At 42.6% G+C, this 19,553-nt stretch overlaps 1 protein-coding gene across 6 annotated transcripts in view; it reads right to left on the bottom strand.

Annotated features, from left to right (window-relative positions):
• NMNAT3 (nicotinamide nucleotide adenylyltransferase 3) overlaps nucleotides 1-19,553 on the bottom strand; it is a 110,326-nt gene that overhangs the window by 56,443 nt on the left and 34,330 nt on the right. For all 6 annotated transcript variants that reach the window (XR_002126378.1, XR_002126380.1, XR_002126379.1 and 3 more), the window contains one exon: nucleotides 12,972-13,117. Coding sequence is in view for 2 of the 6 variants with exons in the window: in XM_019663921.1 (XP_019519466.1) it covers nucleotides 12,972-13,117 (146 nt within the window). In the remaining 4 variants the exon portion in view is untranslated. Of the gene's footprint in view, nucleotides 1-12,971; nucleotides 13,118-19,553 lie in introns of those variants that run through there.

Raw genomic sequence — 19,553 nt, 5'->3', positions numbered from 1 at the left:
GCTCTGTCCTGCCCCGCCCCGACTCGCCTGCCCACCCCTCCCAACTCTTCCGCCCTGCTCTCCACAATGGCACCTTCCCCGTATCGCCTCCTTCCTGCTCACCCCGAGCCTCTGTCTACTGATCTATAAAACCATGTCTCACTTAGGCCTCAGCACTCGGTACAGATCTGGCCACAATTTCCAAGTCCACGAGGACAACGTGTCTGACCCATTGGGTCTCTGCCTCCTCATTCCCAAGGTTTCTCCTTGGCGCCCTGAAGACACCGGGGGTTCCTTGATGTGTTGGACCTTGTCAGCCCCAGGACTGCTCCAGAGCCCGTCAGCCTTGTCCTTCCAGCTCTTGGCAGTTGCTTACCCCGCCACTTCTGATGAGACTGTGCGTCCACCTCACTTGGGTCTCCAGCCCATTCTTGACCCTGCCCATCTACCCTCTCCTTCTTCACTTTACTTTTGATCAACCTGAGAGCCCAGGGCAGTCCTTTCAAGAACGCTCATGGCAATACCCAGAGCACCGTGCCCCTCTCTACTTGCATCACATCCAGCTAGCAAACCCTTCCCTGCTTGAACCTAGCTACCCTCTTTCTCTGTGCTTGCCCGGGAGCAGCCAAAAGCTGCTGGGAAAAGCCTCCCATGGGGGCCACTTGCAGCACTGACCTCGGATGGACTAGCCACACTGCCCTGCAGTTCTTCCTGAGGTTCTAGCCCATGGGGTCTCCCATAGCACACCCAACATCTTCTCTCCTCAAGCCTCTGAGCTCCCAGCAACCCTCACTCTCAGCTAGGGACCATGCCTACCTCAGAGAACAAGACAAGCCATATGAGGGAGTGTCCCCATCTTCTTGCTACCAAACACCACTTACCAACATCCACCCCTGTCCTGTCCATGTGCCCTTCAGTTACAGCAGGGGAGCAGCCTGGGGCCAGTCCATCCTCATGGGCTTGGACTCCTCGTCCCTCCTGCCCCCACAGGAATGACACCTCGAAGGCTGAAAACCAGTCCACTGAAGCCAGAACTGCCACGGCAGGCAGGTCCATGTAGTATAAACAAGATTCTTTACCATAACTACAATAAAATGATCCAAATCAGGAAATTAACATTGATATAATACTATTATCTAACTTACCTAATTCATATTTCACCAGTTTTCCCACTGATGATTATTATAGCAGTAATAAATAAGTAAATCCATGATCATGGATTTCATTCAGTTGTCATGTCTGTTTAGCTCTTCTTTTATCTGGAATAGCTCTTTAGTTTGTCTTTTGGGACACTGGCATTTTATACAGGCCAGTTATTTTGTAGACTGTCCCTGCTTCAGGTTTGTCAGGAGGAGACTCAGGGTATGTATGTCTGGCAGGAATAGCACAGAGGTCACGGTGTCATCAGATCCAGAAACACACGATGTCATGGTGTGCCACACTGGTGGTGTTTGGCTTTGATCATTAGGTTATGGTGATGTCTGCCAGGTTTCTCTGCTGTAATTTTTTTTCTTTCAAAGTCTATTGCAGGAGTATCTTGGCAACGATGTAAATATCTTGTTATTTCCTCTAGTTTTACAATCCATTCATGATTCTTTCATGAATTAATTCTATGGTTGCCAAATAATGATTTTCTAACTCCACCACTCCTTCTACATGAATTAGTTGGCATTCTAGTGTAAGAAAGAGCTTCCCCTTCTTTCCTATTTATTTGTTTGTTCATATAATTGACTAATAAATTAATTTATATCAGTTTAGATGTATGGACTATTAGTTTATTCAATGAGTTATAATCCTTTACTTCATTATTTGTTTTTATGCTCGAATTGTCCCTGATTTTACCAGTGGGAACCCCATCAAGCTGGCTCTTGTGTGCTTTCGATGTCCTCATTATTTGAGTACTTTTTTATTTCTATTATAGCCCACAGCATGTTCCAAGTTTGTTACATTTTCCCTGCCCCAGCCCCACAATCCACTTTTTCCAAGGAGCCCTTTTCATACAGAATGGTATTTAGAAGCCAAGACTGGAATGCTAGGTTGTACTATCGCTACTGGGGTATAATTATTTCTAGACCCTCTCGGCAGACAGGGATGAGATACAAAAGTATGTGCATCTGCATACACACTGACAGCCATGCCTAGGTGTCTGTCTGTCTGCCTGCCTATTTAGCTATCTACCGCCTGCTTACCACATGCCTACCTGTCTGATCTTTGTATCTTATCTATCCATGAGTCTACATGAATGCCTCCAATTCCACTCTCACATCACTGGGTTATTTCTTTGTTCCCTTTGTCCATATTTGTAACCCCCTTGTCCACCAGTGAGATACCTGACTTCTATTATCCATAAGATATTTACTTATTGCTTAATCCTAGGATATATAGAAAATAGTTTCAGAATTGCAAGCCCATGATTCTGGGCAAAAGAAATGTACTTAGTAGAGTTGAATCTGTGTTTACAATTGAATATTTTGTTTCTCATATTTTGCAATCGCAAACAATGCAGAAATCAACAATCTCTTAAACGCAAAAATTCATATTTGTGCTTCTCTTGAGAAATTGGAAGGTATGGCTATTCCCCACTTTGGACAGGGCACGTGTGCGTCCCCAGGGCTGCTAGTCTGTTTGCACCCTCTGCCTTTACTACGAATGACCCCTCCTTGCTCTTGTACTTCAAACCTCCCTTCACTTGGAGCCTTGTCGCCCCTGGAAGAGCTGCCTCCATCTTTTCTCTCATTCTCGCCAATATGGTTGTCAATACCACTGGTTCAATAAAAGCCTTCCGACAGAGAAGGCTAAACGCCACATATGTGATCTTTCAGTCTTGATCTAATTTGACCTCTTAGTAGCATGACATGCTGGGACGGCTCGACCTTCCTGTCTTCTGTGACAGAAACGGCTCTGGTTCCTTCCCACGTCATGGCGTCCTCAGGCTCCTTTGCAAGCTCACCCCCTTTGTGGGGTTGCAGCTCCTCAGGGCTCATCTCTCCCTGTAACTCTCTCTGTGATCCATTTAGCCCGATGGAGATCTTCACTTACCATCCACAGGTCACTTGCTAATGTCTAACTCCAGGTCTGTCTTCTCCTCTGACTTCTAATCACCACCTTCTCTTAGATGTTTCACAGGTCTCTCAAACTCAACATGTCTGAAGCTGAACTTGTCCCTTGTTCAGTTCTGTTCTACCCACAGGACTCTCTCTTTCTCAGTGGATGGCACTCTCTCTCCCCCTCTGATGCAATTCATTATCAGGTCAACTTTACCTTCTCATTACCTTCCGCATCTGTCAACTTCCCTTTATGGCCATCATCACCCTTCTCATAAAAAATATTGCTTCAACTACCTCATAAGCCAGCTGGCTTACCTCCATCCACTCTTTAGTGTGTGTGTGGTGGAGGTAAAGGAGGGAGGGGTATGCAGATCTCACAGCTGTCAGGATGCAAAACAAATGTCTTAACAGTGGCCTGCAAGGCTCTCACGGTTTCCCCCGGTTCTGACACTTGTCTCGTCTGGAACATCGCCCTTTGCTCGCAGCTTCACAGTCGTCACAACCTGCTCCTGCCTTGGTGCCTTGCTCTTTCTCACCACAGAGACTTTGCACATCAGTTTTCTGTGCCAAGAATGCTCTTTCCCTGCATCCCCTGACCTTAGCCAACTTCACTTTAACCTAAAAAGCGCCTGATGATTCTTCTTACATTTTCAGAAACACTCTCCCTGAACTTCTGGCCTATGTCAAATTGCCTCAGTGTTCACACCGATAGCATCCGGGACTTCCCCTTAGTGGCAGATGTCACCTGAGTAATGTTTCCTCTCTGGGATTTGATTAATGTCTGTCTCCCTTTTATAGACTGAATGTTTATGTTCCCCCCAAATTCATATGCTGAAACCCTACCCCCATTGTGATGGTGTTAGGAGGCAGGGCCTTTAGGAGAGAATGAGGACTAGGTGGGGTCACGAGGATGGCGCTCTCCTGAATGGGATTAGTGCCCTTACCAGGGTCACGAGGAAGCTTGCTTCCGCTCTCTCTATCCCACATGTGAGGATGCAACGAGAAGGTGGCAGCATGCAACCTGGAAGAAAGCTCTCACCAGAACCGGATCAAGCTCGCACCCTGCTCTTGGACTTCCAGCCTGCAGAACTACAGAAATACACTTCTGTTGTTTATAAGACATCCGGTCCACTGTATTTTTGTCACAAGAGCCTGAGGTGACTAAGGTACTCCCTCAGGAGCACAGGGACCACTTTTGCTCCCACAGTTTACTGCGTCTAGCACAGCTCCCAGCATAGACAGGCGGCTCAATGAGAGATATGTTGGCTAAATGGAGGCAGCATGATATGGTGGTTATGAGCACAGGCTCCAGGGCAAACTATCTCTACTACTTACTGGCTGTGTGACCTCAGCAAGTTACTCAATCTCTCGGAGCCTCAGCTGCCCCATCAGAAAAATGGGACAGTAACAGTACCCACGTCATAGGGCTGTTATGAAGGTTAAGTGAGTTCATGTAATGCACTTAGAACACAACCTGGCAAATAGCAAGGACGATATGAGTTTGTTAGATATGTAAAACGAACAGGTACGATATAGTCGTTAATGAATAAGTATTAATTAAACTGACAGACAGTTTGATTCTAAAAATGAAACACAAGTAGACTTGTTGTTGAAATACAGGCCAATGGCCAAATTATCTTGACTAGAAATAAGAAGCCGTTGAAATACAGAAAATAGAATTCAAATTGAATTCAACCTCCATTAGTAAGTTTGTGACTACATGTTGGGAAAACAACTACTTACAACTGGGAATACATCCAGCATCTTAAGAGACATGCAGGCTCGAATTCTTAATATATTCAAAGAATGCTTTAGGTATGTCTGATGCTACTGACTAGTCGTAGGCTGGGCTGAATCATTTCTGTCAAAACCCAGCAAACCAAGAATAAAAATCCCGAGTGAACTTTTCCCAACCACCCAGGCCCGCTACACATATTTGTCCATCAAGCTTTTGAGAATGCTCTCTATGGGTGCCCCACACAGCACGCCGTGCAAGGTGAGGACAGGACTCTCACTAAAGGATAACACTATAAATCCAGAAAATCCACAGACAGCACACATTCCTGCCAGCCCATATCTTATCCCCAAACATTCTTTCAAGTAAAGGAGGGTAAAAAAAAATAGCTGGTTCAACATTCTATCCTTTGAGCATGAATGCCTTGGTCAGTTTATTAATGAAAATCTATAGATCTAAGTTTTCCTCTAACGTATAATTTTTTTCATTACAAAGCGGTGTGTTATCACAGGACTAAAGATAGCTAAAAGTTTGGATATATTAAAGTGCCTCTGTCAGTTTTTAAGGTTTTGTCGTTGTTTCAGGAGGAAAAGGAAGAAGTAAACAAAGAAGGGATGCTTGTGAAAGGGGAAAGAGTTCAAAATGAGAGCTAGGACAGCAAACTTGGAAGACATTATTAATTTCTATTTGAAGGTACTAAACAAATTGCTTTAGCTTGTGTAATCAATTTATATGCATGCAATATCAAATTAAAATTGTGAGTTGTTTTAGCGAAAAGACACCAACAGAAGGGAGATTTAGTTTTCTTCATGAAAAAAGAAAGTCAGCTGTGGGGCCAGATTTTCATCCAGCCTTAATTGTGAACTGGTTCCGATGGAGAAAACAGGCACTGTTTAAATAAATACTTGTCCCTGGAGAGATGACGGGTCAAATTATGGCTCGGTGTGCAGATCTGCTGGCTGGAGGAAACTACAGACAACGACTGGGGACACTCTCACGGTGGAAAGAAAGTTCCTTCACTATGACCTGCCTTATCATCCTCATCTCTCTCCCATGTGCTAGAACGTGATTCTCTGCCTCCTCCATGTTTTACCCACGCTGCTTTCCTATAATCTCCTCTAAACGCTGCCTGCCTAAGCCTTTCATCTTCAAGCCTTGGGTGTCACCTCCTCCAAGAAGCTTCCCCCGATTCCAGTTGGGAGACATCCCTCCTTTGCATCTAGTGCCACATCACCTGCTCCCATATGTCTCTGGCCACATACACCGTGCGCTCCTTTTTTTAAATTGCAATTTAATCAACTCTGTTTCTACCCACAGTGCCTGGCCTGGAGAAGATGCAGTCCATTTCTGTGGGATGTTGAAAGGTATCCACCTGATGTATAACATTCAAAGACACAGGCAGGAGACTCCATTCTGGACTTTCAAAAGTGACCAAGTACTTTCTAGAGAGGAATGACTGAGAATAAAGCAAGAAGGTATTGAGGTCATTTGTGACCAAGGCCCCTCTACCTATTAATACCCCCAAGTGTTAGAAATGCTATACAATATAACGTATCCATGCTTAATTATCCATGCATCCTGTGGTAACCATGACCTTCGGGGGTCAGGAATACCCTCTGGCACCTCACTGGGCCACGCCAGAGCCTTAGCATGTGGATAAAGGAGAGTGTGCAAGCACAGCAAGCATCTGAAGTCATCAGTTCAGTGCGTAGATGCAGCTGCCTGGGAAGCAGCACATTCTAGAAACCAGAGCATAGGCCCTGCCCTGATAAATCTCACAGTGAAGACAATGCCCACAAAGCCAGGGGCATTTCTGATGAGTTGAAGTTGGCAGGAAAAGGCACTCTGTGGCTAAGAGTCAAGCAGATGTATATGTCACGCCAAGTAGAAGCTATATACCCTGAAAAGAACATGGTTTCCACACACTGTTTAAAAATAAACAGGGAATACATTTCTTCTTTCCCTGAAATAGAAATGTGCTCTTTCCCCCCCACATACTTGCTTTAGGATAAATTTTATGAAGTGGAATTCCTAAACCAAGGGTCTATACTCTTTTTTTCTGAGAGATTAGGACAATTTTTATTTTAACACAACAGCCATTATTGGCTTTAAAAATCAAACAATAATTCTTTCATACCATCTAATATCCAGTCGGTTTTCAGATTCTCCCCACTCTCTTATGAATATCATTTTATAGTTGACTTGAATCAGGATTCAAATAAGGTCCATGCGTGGTAGTCTCTTAAATCTCTGTTGGATCATAGTTTCCAATTCCTCTTTCTTGCTTGCTGCTTATTTGTTAAAGAAATTGGGTCATTTTTCCTACAGAATTTATCTCATTTGATATATGACTGAAGACACCTTGTGGCGTCTTTTTTCTTTTTTTTTTTTAAGTTTGGGATTTGTTATCGAGGTGGAGTTGCTATGCAATAAACTACACAAATTTAAAACATATAATTTGATAAGTTTTAACATATGTATATACCCATGAAACCAATACCACAGTCGAGATAATGAACACATCCATCATCCCCGAAACTTTCGTTGTAACCCTTCCCTCCTGCCCCATGCCTCTCCCGCACTCCCCCAGCTACTAATCTGTTTGCTGTCACTACATTAGTTTACAATTTCTAGAATTCTATATAAACAGAATACATATAGTATATACTCCTTTTTGGTCTGGCTTCTTCTACACAGCATCCCTGAGATTTATCTGTGTTTTTGGTTCATTCTTTTTTATTGCTGAGTACTATTCCACTGTATGGATACATCACCATCTGTTTATCTGTTTGCATGTTCACGGATGCTTGGATTGTTTCCACTGTGGCGTTACCATAATTGACGCTGCTCTGAACATTCCTGCACGAGTCTTTGCATGAATATATGGTTTAATTTCTCTTGGATAAATACTTGGGTATGGCGGCTGAATCACATGGTAGGTAAACATTTAATGTGTAAAAAATTGCCAAGCTGTTTTCCACAACTATTGTTCCATTCACATTCCTATCAGTAGTGTATGAGAATTCTAATTGCTCCACATCTTTGCCCATAATCAGTATGGTAAGTTTCAAAAGCTTAGCCTTGCTAATAGGGGTGCAGTGGTCTCTCACTGTGGTTTTATTCTGTAATTCCCTGATGTAATTGAGCATCTTTCCATGTGCTTATGTGCCATTCATATATCTTTGGTGAAGGGTCTGTTCAAATATTTTGCCCATTTTTTATTGAGTTTATTTGGGTTTTTTAAATTGAATTGAGAGGTCCTTATGCATTCTAGATACAAGTCCTTTATTAGAAATATGCTTTACAAATTTTTTCTCCCTGTCTGTGGCTTGTCTTTTCATTCTATTAGAGTCTTTTAAGGGTAGAAACTTTTAATTTTGATGAAGTCTAGCTTATCTTTTTTTTAAATCTATTTTGGATCATACTTTTGGTAGTGTTTTATCTAAGGTATTTTTACCTAACCTAAGGTCACAAAGATTTTCTAGAATTTTATAGTTTGGGGTTTTACTTCAAAGTTTATGATCCATTTTGAGTTAGTTTTTGTATATGTTATAAGCTATGGATTAAAGTGCTTTCTTTCTTTCTTTCTTTTTTTTTTTTTTGCATATGGATATCCAATTGTTTCAGCGCCATTTAATTTTGAAAAGACTATCCTTTCTCTACTGCATTGCCTTTGCACTTTTGTCAAAAATCAGTTGTCTATGAAAGTAGGGGTCAAGTTTGGTGCTCTCTATTCTGTATTTAACTATCTTTCCACAAATACCACAATGTCATGAGTCCTGTAGCTTTATAATTAGTTTTGAAATCAGGTAGTATTAATTCTCCAACTTTGTTCCTCTTTTTCAAAGTTATTTTGGCTATTCTAGCTCATTTGTATTTTCATATGAATTTTAGAATCAGCTTACCAATTTCTACCAAAAAGCCTATTGGGACTGAGTTGAATCTATAGATAAGTTTGAGGAGAATTGAAATCTTAACACTGTTGAGTCTTCCAATGCACAACACAAGTTACAGCTCTCCATTTAAATTAGGTTGTCTTTAATTTACCTCAACAATGTTTTGTACATTTTAGTGTATAGGTCTTGAACACTCTTGCCTGATTTATCTCTAAGTATTTTTATGCAATTGTAAACAGTATTATTTTAAGATTTTATGATACTTTGTTGCTTGTCTATATAAAAACAATTGATTTTTATATATTGATCTTGTATCCAGCAACCTTATAAACTCACCTAATTAGAGTTCTAGGAGCTTTTTTGTAGATTTTTATGAATTTTCTCCATAGATGACTATATCATATATAAATACGTTTTTTTTTTTTCCATTTCAATCTAGATGTTCTTTATTTTTTGCCTTACTTCTTGGCTAGAACCTCCAGTACAATGTTCATTAGAAGTGGTAAGAATGTACATCTTACCTTGTTCCTGATCTTAGGAGTAAAACATTTAGTCTTTCATCATTAAGGTATTAATTTTAGGTTTTTCATAGATGTCTTTTGGGGGGGGCTGAGAAAATTACTTTCTATTCCTAGTTTACTGAGTGCTTTTGTTTTCTTCTTCTTTTTTAATATCAGGGATGGATGCTGGCTTTTGACAATTGCCCTTTCTGTGTCTGTTGAGATATACGTTTTTCCCTTTTTAGTTTATTAATATAATGAATTACATTGATTTTGGGGAGTTAAAATTAAACTTGCATCTCTGGGACAACATAACGTGGTAATGATATATTATCACTTACATGTATTGTTGGATATTTTTGAAATATTTTGTTTAAAATTTTAAAAATCTATGTTCATGAGGAATACTGGTATATAGCTTTGATATCAGGTCAATACTTGCCTCATAGATAGAGTTATGAAATAGTCTCTCTTCTTTGATTTTCTGGAAGAGTTTGTATACAATTGGTATTATTTCTTCCTTAAATGTTTGGTAGAGTTTATAAATGACACCCTTTGTGTGTGTGTGTGTGTGTGTCTGTGTGTGTGTGTGTGTGTGTACGGGGCAGGAAGCAGTTTTTTAAAAATTGTAAAATATACATAACAAAATTTGCCATCTTAACAATTTTATGTCAGTCCACTGGTTTTAAATACATTCATAATGTTGTGCATCCATCACCATCATCCATCTCCATAACTCTTTTCATCTCGTAAAACTAAAACTCTATACCCATTAAACAATAACTCCCCATTTCCCACCCCCCACCCTCCACCCCCTCCACCCTTTGGCAACCACCATTCTACTTTCGGTCTCTATTTAGTGGAATCATACAGTATTTGTCTTTTTCTGACTGGCTAATTTCACTTAGCATAATGTCCTCAAGGTTCATTCATATTATATCATATTACAGAATTTCCTTCCTTTTGATGGATGAATAGTCGTCCACTGTATGTATATACCACATTTTGCTTATCTATTCATCTATCAATGGACACTTGGGTTGCTTCCACATTTTGGCTATTGTGAATAATGCTGCTATAAACATGGGTGTACAAATATCTCTGAGATGGGGTATTCAGTTTTTGGGGGTATACTCAAGTGGAATTGCTGGATCATACGGAAATTTTACTTTTAATTTTTTGAGAAAATGTCAAACTGTTTTCCACAATTTTGCATTTCCATCAAGAGTGCCCAAGGGTTCCAATTTCTCTACATTCTCACTAACACTTGTTTTCTGGTGTTTTTTTTGTTTTTTTCGTTTTTGATAGTAGACATCCTAATGTGTGAATAGTGGAATCTCATTTTCATTTGACCTGCATTTCCCTAGTGATTAGTAATGTTGAGCATCTTTTCATGTGTTTCTTGGCCATTTGTGTATCTTTTTTGGAGAAATGTCTATTCAAGTCCTTTGCCCATTTTTGAATCAGGTTCAGGTTAGTTATTTTTTATTGTTGAGTTTTATGAGTTCTCTATTCTGGATATTATGTTCTTAGTAGATATGATTTGCAAATATTTTCTTCCATTCTGTGGGTTCCCTTATTACTCTGTTGATGGTGTCTTTTGATGCACAAAACTTTTAAATTTTCATAAAGTTGACTTTGTCTATTTTTTCTTTTGTTATTTGTGCCTCTGTTGTCATAAATTACAGTGATTATTTCTTCAAATATCTTTTCCTGTTATTTGTTTTTTCCTTCTGAGATTCCAATTACAAATATATTAATATACTATAAGTTGTCTGATAACGCACTGATATTCTTTTCTTTCTTTTTTAAAATTCTTTTTTTCTCTCTCTGAGTCACTTTAGATTGTTTCTATTGCTATATCTTCAAGTTTACAAGCCTTTCTTTCTGTAATGTTTAATCTGTTGTTAATCCCATTCAGCGTATTTTTCATCTTATGCGTTTTAGTTTTCATCTCTAGATATTTGAGTCTTTTTCATCTTTTCCATGTCTTGACTTAATTTTAAAACATACTGTTTTAATGTCCTTGTCTGCTAGTTCTAACAACTGTGTCTGTTCTTCAGTATTGATTGATTTTTCTCCTCATTATAGGTATTGGTACAGACTTTAATTTTTTTGTCACAGGGGTGCAAATTGCCCTCCAAAAATCACTTATCCTATCACTACTAATATATGAGAGAGTCTACTTCCCTCCCTATCCTGCCAGCACTGAATTTTGTCAGTCTTTAATCTTTGCCAATCTCATAAGCTAAAACTATTTACTCCCACAACAGATATTTATTGAGCACCAACTACAAGTCCAGTGGTGGCAATTCTGTGGTGCTCGAGCGGCCACAGCAGCTGTCCTCATGGTGCGTATAGCCTTATGGTGTTTAACATGTTTTTATTTGCATTTTCATTGATTATTAGTGATGCTGAGCATCTTTTCCAAAATTTATTGACCATTTACATTTCTTCTTTGGTATATTGCCTACTAATGTTCACTGACAAGTTTTAGTGGAATTGTTTGGATTGTTTTATTCCTCTGAAAGAACTATTTATTTACTAAGGATAGACACCCTCTTTTACTTTTTGAATAACAAAAAATGTTTTGTAAACAAAGGCATTTCCTTTAAAATAAACTAACATTTGTATATAATTTCTTTGAAGAAATGATTTACATACTACTCAAATACTTTTTTTATATTAAAAGTAAATAAGAAGTGATTCTGGTGTAAAAACAAGGCCTCAAAGACAAACACTTTTGAACAATATAAAAATACAAAATACATATATGAATATATAAGATATACATAAACACATAATAGATAAATGCTTTCATATATATCTGACACCAATATATAAATGACTTGTATTCTTTAGAAATAATCATGCTGATTCCAAATGCCATTTTACTTTCTTAATAATGAAATGGATAGTCAAGGAGATGAAACAGTCTCAGATTAAATATTTCTGGCAAAGCCATGTTATCTGTGTTGGAAATGCCCTATACACAAGATTGTTAATTTGTGATCATCTAAGATCTATTCTTTCAAAGGAGAAAACGTCAAAATCCCCATTATACAGTTGACCCTTGGACAATATGGGTTTGAACTGCATGGGTCCATTTATACGTGGATTTTTCTGAATAAATATACAGTCTGCCCTCTGCATCTGTGGATATCATATGCATAGACTCAACCAACCGTGGGTTGAAGATAGTATTTTCTGCATTATTCTATGTCATTTTATATAAAGGACCTGAGGCTACATGGATTTAAGTATCCACGGGGGTCCTGGAACCAATCTCCCATGAATACCAAGAGAAGATTAACTTTTTGAGGAGTCAGAAGATATACGTGGATTTTCAATTGCTTGGGGGTTCAGCGTGCCTATCCCCTGCATTGTTTAAGGGTCAACTGTATAATGTTTGCTTTCCCACTGAAGAGTAGCAGCCGTTCTCAAAGGCACATGCTACCTATTCATCTGGCTGTGTAGGTAAGTGCTTTCTGGGAGCACCAGGAAGGATGCCCTGAGAGAGACACAAGTTCTATAACATGCCCAGTGTCTTTAGCCTCCATGGACAACATGAGGTGGGCAGGGGGTGGGGGAACGCTGAGAAGGGCTCAACTTTACGGTCAGGGATATGACTTGTTCTTGTCACACGGCTAAGGGGCATTAGCCCTCAGAATATGATGGAGGACATGTATGCCACCAGTTATGTTGTGAATGAATAAACCGAGCAGTTTTAATAATGGTGATGATGACAGCAGCCAGCAAAGCTCCGTGAGGTCCAACCCACCAGTTCTTCATTGGACCTGGCCCCCTGACTGACCTGTTTTGTGCAGGTGGTCTCTGGCCACCTCAAATAAGCGCAGGTGCATGTTGGTGATGGGGTTGAAGGAGCCACAGGCCAGGAGCACCACAGGGATTCGGCCCTTCATCTCGTCAGGCACATCCGCACCCACTGCAGTGGCCACCCTGCCTTCGTGGGAACAAAAACGCACGTCAGGGAGGTGGCACCAAGACAACTGTCCAAATCAGTGTCTGGAAGCCGAACACAAGACACTACTTCTCACTTATAAGATGACTGAGGAGGCAATAATAACAATAACGACATTGATGGAGGACTCACGATGGGCCAGGAACTGTGCTGAGTTTATCCCTGGTCTCACCTAATCCTTTCAACAACCCTGAAGGGTTACTTACATAGCTCAGGGCCCTTAGAAGCTGCAGGCCAGGACTGCAACCCAGGCAGCCTGACCTCAGAGGCCCTGTTCTGCTTGTAAGCTCTGTACTCTTCCTGGGCTCTGCTGAGTCTTCATCTCCCTTGGGTCAAATGGAGGTATGTAAGACCCTCATAATGTCATCTTTGATCTATCAAAGATGAAAGTCCAAGCAGAACTCAGGTCCCAGAGTAGACCAGTACTTTAAAAAAATTATTCTGAAATAATTTCCAACTTACAAGAAAAGCTGTGAAACGTATGCAAAGAATTCCTACATATTCTTTACCCAGATTTCCCAAATGTTAACATTTTAACACATTTGCTTTAGCATTCATTCTCTCTCTCTCCACACACACACTCATACCTATAAATAATTATCTTCTGAAACGTTTGAGAGTAAGTTATAGATATAATACCGTTTTACCACTAAATATTTCAGTATGTATTTCCTAAGAACAAAGACATTTTCTTATATAACTGCACAGAAATGATTAAAATCAGAAAATTAATATTGTTACAGGACTGTTATCTAATCTACAGATCTTTTCTGGTTTTACCTGTTATCCTTTACCTGAGGCCCAAACATTCTGAGAGGGCCTAACCCACCCTCATGTCCCCACACCGTTGGGCTTTTATCACCAGTGGGGTGAAGGGAAAGCAGAAAACAGCCTGGGATCCTGGCTGGCAGGCATGGTGCTCCTGCCTCTGAGATGCTGCCTCCTGGAGTGGTGGTGAAAGCTCCGCTGGAGTTAAGCCTCGGTTCAGCTTCTAATGCTACCTCTTGCTGGCTGTGTGATGCAGGGCAAATCACAGTCCCTTTCTGAACTTCAGCTCCTAACATGCAAGAAGGGGATCATATTACTTTTATAGGGTTGTTGTGAGGGTCAATGAGCTATGTATGGAAAATGCCTGGTGCATAAGAAGTGTTTAATGAACAGTCCCTGTGGCTGTGGTGATGACGATGACAATGACGAAAAAGATGCTGCTGCTGCCGCTGACCATGACAAGGGGGAAGAAGGAGAAAGGAGACGGTGTGTGCTTGTGGTTGGCAGCTTCCAAAATGGCTCCCATGATGCTCACCTCCTAATAGTCATCTGTAGTCCCCTCCCCTTGAGTATGTGCTGGGCCTAGTAACTTGCTTCTAATGAGTAAAATATAGCAACGGAGTGGAAGTCCATTTCTGTGAGAAGATTACAAAAAGACCTTGGCTTTCCCTTTCTACTTTCTCGCTTGCCCACTCTGATGAAGTCAGCTGCCCTGTTGTGAGTTGCCTCATGGAGAGACCGACAGGGCAAAGAGCTGAAGGAGACCTCTGGTGCCAACAGCCCACGAGGAACCGAGTCCTGCCAATAACCATGTGCGTGTGAATGTGGAAATGGAACCTTCCTGGGCCAAGTCTTCAGGTGAGACTGTAGCCCTGTGAACATCCTGTAAGAGACTCTGAGTCAGGAGACCCAGGTAGCCACACTCTTCCTGACCCATAGAAACAGTGCGATCAAAAATGTGTGTTGTTTTAACATGCTAAATTTGAGGGCAATTTGTTATGCAGCAACAGCTGACTAATACAGTGACCAACAGAAGGCATGCATTCACTTCCTTTTATGCCTCTTGCTGTGGTGGCCTTGACTGTAATTCTGCAGTTCCAGGGGGAACATGGAGAGTTCTCGGTCACTGGAACCCAGGACTCTCTTTGTACCTAAGGGAACTGCTCTAATCTGGCTCCTGTTGTCTGCTTCTCTGGGCTGTACCCAACCAGTGCCTGCCCCATACTTCAGCAATGATGAACTACTTGTTAGTGGTTGCTTGGTGAGCTCCTCATGACTTTCTGCTTCAAGCTCTCATACATGCTATTTCAGTTCCCTCCAACTGGGACACCCCTAGCACACCTCAATCTGTTAAGGTCCATCTCAGGCCATCACAGTATTTATGACTCCCATCACTATTTCTGGACTGCCTGCTAGGTGACTGTTATTAGTTAGGGATGTGTCCGGTGGCAAGTCCTAGAAGCCGAACCTCAATGGCTTTAACAAATAGAGGTTGTTTCTCATATGACAAAAAGTCTAGAAGTTGGCCCTTCTCGCATTGGATCACAGCTCAACAATGGCCTGCAATTCTCCCAGCTTTTGCCTCATGATCACAAGATTGCTGCTGTAGCTACAGCCACCATGAATACAACCAAGGCCAAGAAGAAGGCTCAAGGTGCTAGGGTAGACTGGCTGTCCCTTTTAGTCAAGAATACAAGAGCTTTTTCAGAACCCCCCCTGTAGATTTTGCTTCTGTCTCGTTTGCTAGAACTAGGTCACATGGCCACTCTAGCTACAAGGGAGGCTGGAAAAGCAAGTGTTTAGCTTTTCAGCTTCTCCAGTGGGAATCAGCAAGAAAAAAGAGTTGGCAAGAAGATTAGCTAAGCCACAGTGTCCTGTCACAGAGTTGGGGATACAACTGTCAGGGAGTTGATGGTGTAGAGGGCTGTCGGGAAGGCTTTGCTGACACCTAGCTTGGGTTAACTGATTTCTCATCTACCTTTAGCAAATCACATACCATCCTGTTGCAAAAACCTGCTCCTGTGTCTTTCCTACTTGCCAGACAGTGAGCCCCTTAAGAGCAGGAGTGGTGTTTCCTTCACCTCTGAATCTTGGCTTCAAGCACAGAGCTGGGCCCAGAGTAGGGCTCAGTGAAGACTGGAAGGGAACTTTCAGGGCGGCTGGAGAGTGGGCCCGCATCCTAGTGGTGAGAAGGCCCAATGCACCCCCTAATTTAGGGAAGATGTTCTGGAGGTATTGTTAGTTACAACGTGAAGATAAAACACCCTCAACCTGGGTGGGCTGTCGTTACTTGCAGCTTCTTTTGAGGCAACAGGAACACCCCCTACTGTATGAGAAAGCAGCCTGCAAGCTGCTGCTGCCAGCTTCTTCCCAGGAAGGTTGGATAATTTCCTGAGATATTATTTGCAGAGTGTGCTGAGCTATTCACAAGAGCAGCCTTATGATGAGTGTATCTGAAGAGGCTGGCTGTTTTTCACAACTATTATGAAGCCCTTTCAAAATTCTACTTCATTTTGACAAAACATAATTTTTTTAGGGCCCTTAGAAACTGTAACTACAGCGTTTCAGGTAACCTGGGGCTTTGCTCCATTTTTCCAAAAGTTCCCAGAAAACTGTAAATTAGAACATTTGTTTGAACGGTGGCATCAATGGCAATGGAGTGTGATGTTGGGAAGAGGAATAAATGACATTTAATAAGTGCCCTTTTCTTTCCGTGCTGTGGGCACACGGAGCCACACTCTAACACTCTAACGGTCGCTTACCCCATCTGAGCAGCATCTCAGGCAGAGCAGGCAGCGAGCGCACGGTCCCAGGCTCAAGAACGAGGTCAGTGTACCCACGTCATTTGTATACCCTAGCTTGCTTCCACTAAACCCCCTCCCAAGCCCAAACCTAGAGAAATACAAGGATAGGGTTGAAAGGGACTCACCCGAGGGGTCCACCGGGAGAATAAACCAGGCTCCAATTCGAGTGCAAGTCTCATCAGACACAAGGCCAGATGCATGCCATAAAAGTGACTCATCTGCCCTATCATCTAATAATATCTAGCGAGACGGAGCCAGTGTGGGAGACTTTTGCTATTGGGAAAGGCTTCTCATCAATAAGCATTTAATGGAAGTCCACAGAGTGAGCAATAATTGCTGCTGAAGGATTTAATGAGTTGAGAAGGCGGGCATACGGCCTTCTCGGAATTTATCATTAAACTGCAGACGAGGCAAACAGATCCCACTCCTGGCCCCGGCCCCCACTTGGGTGTACTCGCACTTTACAGTCATTCAGACAGCATTTCATCCCGCTCCTCAAATACAACTTGCCACTTCCTTTTTCCTGGCTTCTGCCAGTGCTGTTCCGACCACCTGAAACGCCCTCCTCCTGCCATCAAGGATTTCTCCTGGGAGTCTTTACCTTGTGCCTCCCTCTCCCGCCTGCTGATGTAACTGCTCCACATTTGATCACTTTCTTCTTTTTGTCAGCCACAGAACCATCACTGATTTGGTCCCATTTCGCTCTTCCCCAAGTAGAAGATGAATTCCTATAGGGTGGTTTCTTACTCACCTAGGTCCCCTCAACTCCTGCCTGGTGCCTAGCACACAGGGGCTCAGCAAATGCGTGTGGGATGAATGAGAGAATGAGTGACTGTCGCCAACCATAAACCATCCTTTTCAGATAGCCACCTTCTCTCTTTGGTTTTGTCCCAAACGTTCAATAGACGAGGCCTTCCAGAGATATGAACCAACCTTTCTGGCTTCCTAGAGAAACTTAAGACCTCTCTCCTCAAGACACCACCTCACCTGACTCAGACCTAAATCAGGGAAGGCATTCCTACCGTGTTGTGCCATCTTCAATGCCAGGATCCCATCAACAAGGACATAGCATCCTCCTGAACATGACACCAAGGTTTTCCCTCTGTCCTGGAAACCTGGAGGTCACCGGCGCTGCTCTGACAGGCCAAGGGACTTTGTAAATGTGCTTAAATTAAGGACCTTGAAATGGGGAGGTTATCCTAGATTATCCAGGTGGCCCACTTTTTTCGTGAGGGTCCTAATAAGAGGGAGGCAGGAGGCTCAGACAGATACAGATGTAAGGACCAAAGTAGTGATCAGAAAGGAGACGATGCTCTGCAGCTGACTTTGAAGATAGAGGAAGGGGCCATGAACCAAACAGCACCAATGGCCTCTAGATGCTGGAATTGGCAAGGAAACAGATTCTCCCCAGAGCCTTCAGGAGGAACACAGCCCTGCCGACACCTTGATTTCACACTTCTAACCTCTAGAGCTGTAAAATGAAATGGTGTTGTTTGAAGCCAGTAATTTGTGGTGCTTTGGTACAGCAGCCACAGGAAACTAACACACTCACCTATTGAGGGGCTGGTTCTCTAATGTGGCCTTCAGGCTAGGGCAGGGAAGGTACAGGAATTGAGCTGGGGAGGAGGATACTGACGGATGTGTCGGGCCCAGGGACCAGCACTGCCAAAGTCTAGGAACTGCCACCAAAGGTGGGTCATGAACTAAAAGCATGTCGATGTGCATGGGTGGGTGTGAGCTGATGTGTGGGTGGCCCATGATGAGGCTGCAGAGGGTGCAAGGGTCATGCAGACCCCCAGGGGGGTCTGTGGAGTTTAGATTTTAGCCTATGGATAATGAGGAGCCTCTGAAGGATTTGAAACAGGCGTGTGACTTACTCATATTTATGTTTCGGAAAGAGCTCTCAAGCGCTCCCATGATGATGCATCAGGAAGCCCCAGGATAGGATGGCTACCCCCACGAGAAGGTCAGGTGGTCCCCAGCTTCCCAGAGGATGGCCTTCCCTGCTGCCTACATATCACCGTAATCACCAAGTAGTGCGATGCTGGCCGCTGCCCCACAGGTACTAAATCCTAACTAAGCATGCGCCCCTCGGCCCATTTGTCACAGGCCGTCGCAGAAACACGGAGAGGAAGGCGAGCCGGGAAGGTTAAGTGCCCGTCACTGCAGATGTAATGTGCTAACGCTCATCGCTTGGGAGGCAGTCAATTTACCTTTCCCTGTGGTGAGCGCTTTTAACAGGACCTGGCCCAGGAAAGCGGCTGAAAACATCCCTGTTTATTATAGACATAAAGCAGATGGCTTCGGGCAGAATGGAAATGGATTCTACAAACATCTTTCATTACACAGCCCTCTTGACCGGACTCCTCATCTTAAAGAAAACAAGAGTCGCAGTATGTATTTGTGGGGTTGACGAGCACATTTTTCAGGACCCAGCAAAATCACTGCCATCTGTGCGAGCGTGTCAACTTCTCCAGGGCAATCAACCTTCACGTGAACTCCGGGCACTTTTTCCTTCCAACTTTGTTCGATTCGCCGGCTGTTACTATGGGCATTCCGTGCTGCTAAGAACAAAAGCAAGGCGGGCCTTCTTTGTTAGGTGTGAGGATCCTCTACCAGCCATCCCTGGAGGGAACGAACATGACAATTAAGCCCTCATCCTAATGATGAGACCCCCAGGAAGGCACCTGGCTCTTCAGTTTTGAGACTTTTCAAAAGATCTGAAGGTGCACAAGGAATGGAATGAGGTCTCTTGTATCCCCGCCCTCAGGAGGTGGAACTGAGTAACAGCTTACCTGGGTTACTGTCACAGGGCGGGCACTGTGACAAAACTACACATCGA

This window comes from Hipposideros armiger, unplaced genomic scaffold (genome assembly GCF_001890085.2).
Source record: "Hipposideros armiger isolate ML-2016 unplaced genomic scaffold, ASM189008v1 scaffold_410, whole genome shotgun sequence".
Classification (NCBI taxonomy): Eukaryota; Metazoa; Chordata; class Mammalia; order Chiroptera; family Hipposideridae; genus Hipposideros; species Hipposideros armiger.
Note: the sequence above shows the minus strand (reverse complement) of the source record. Positions and strands in the feature narration are given on the sequence as shown.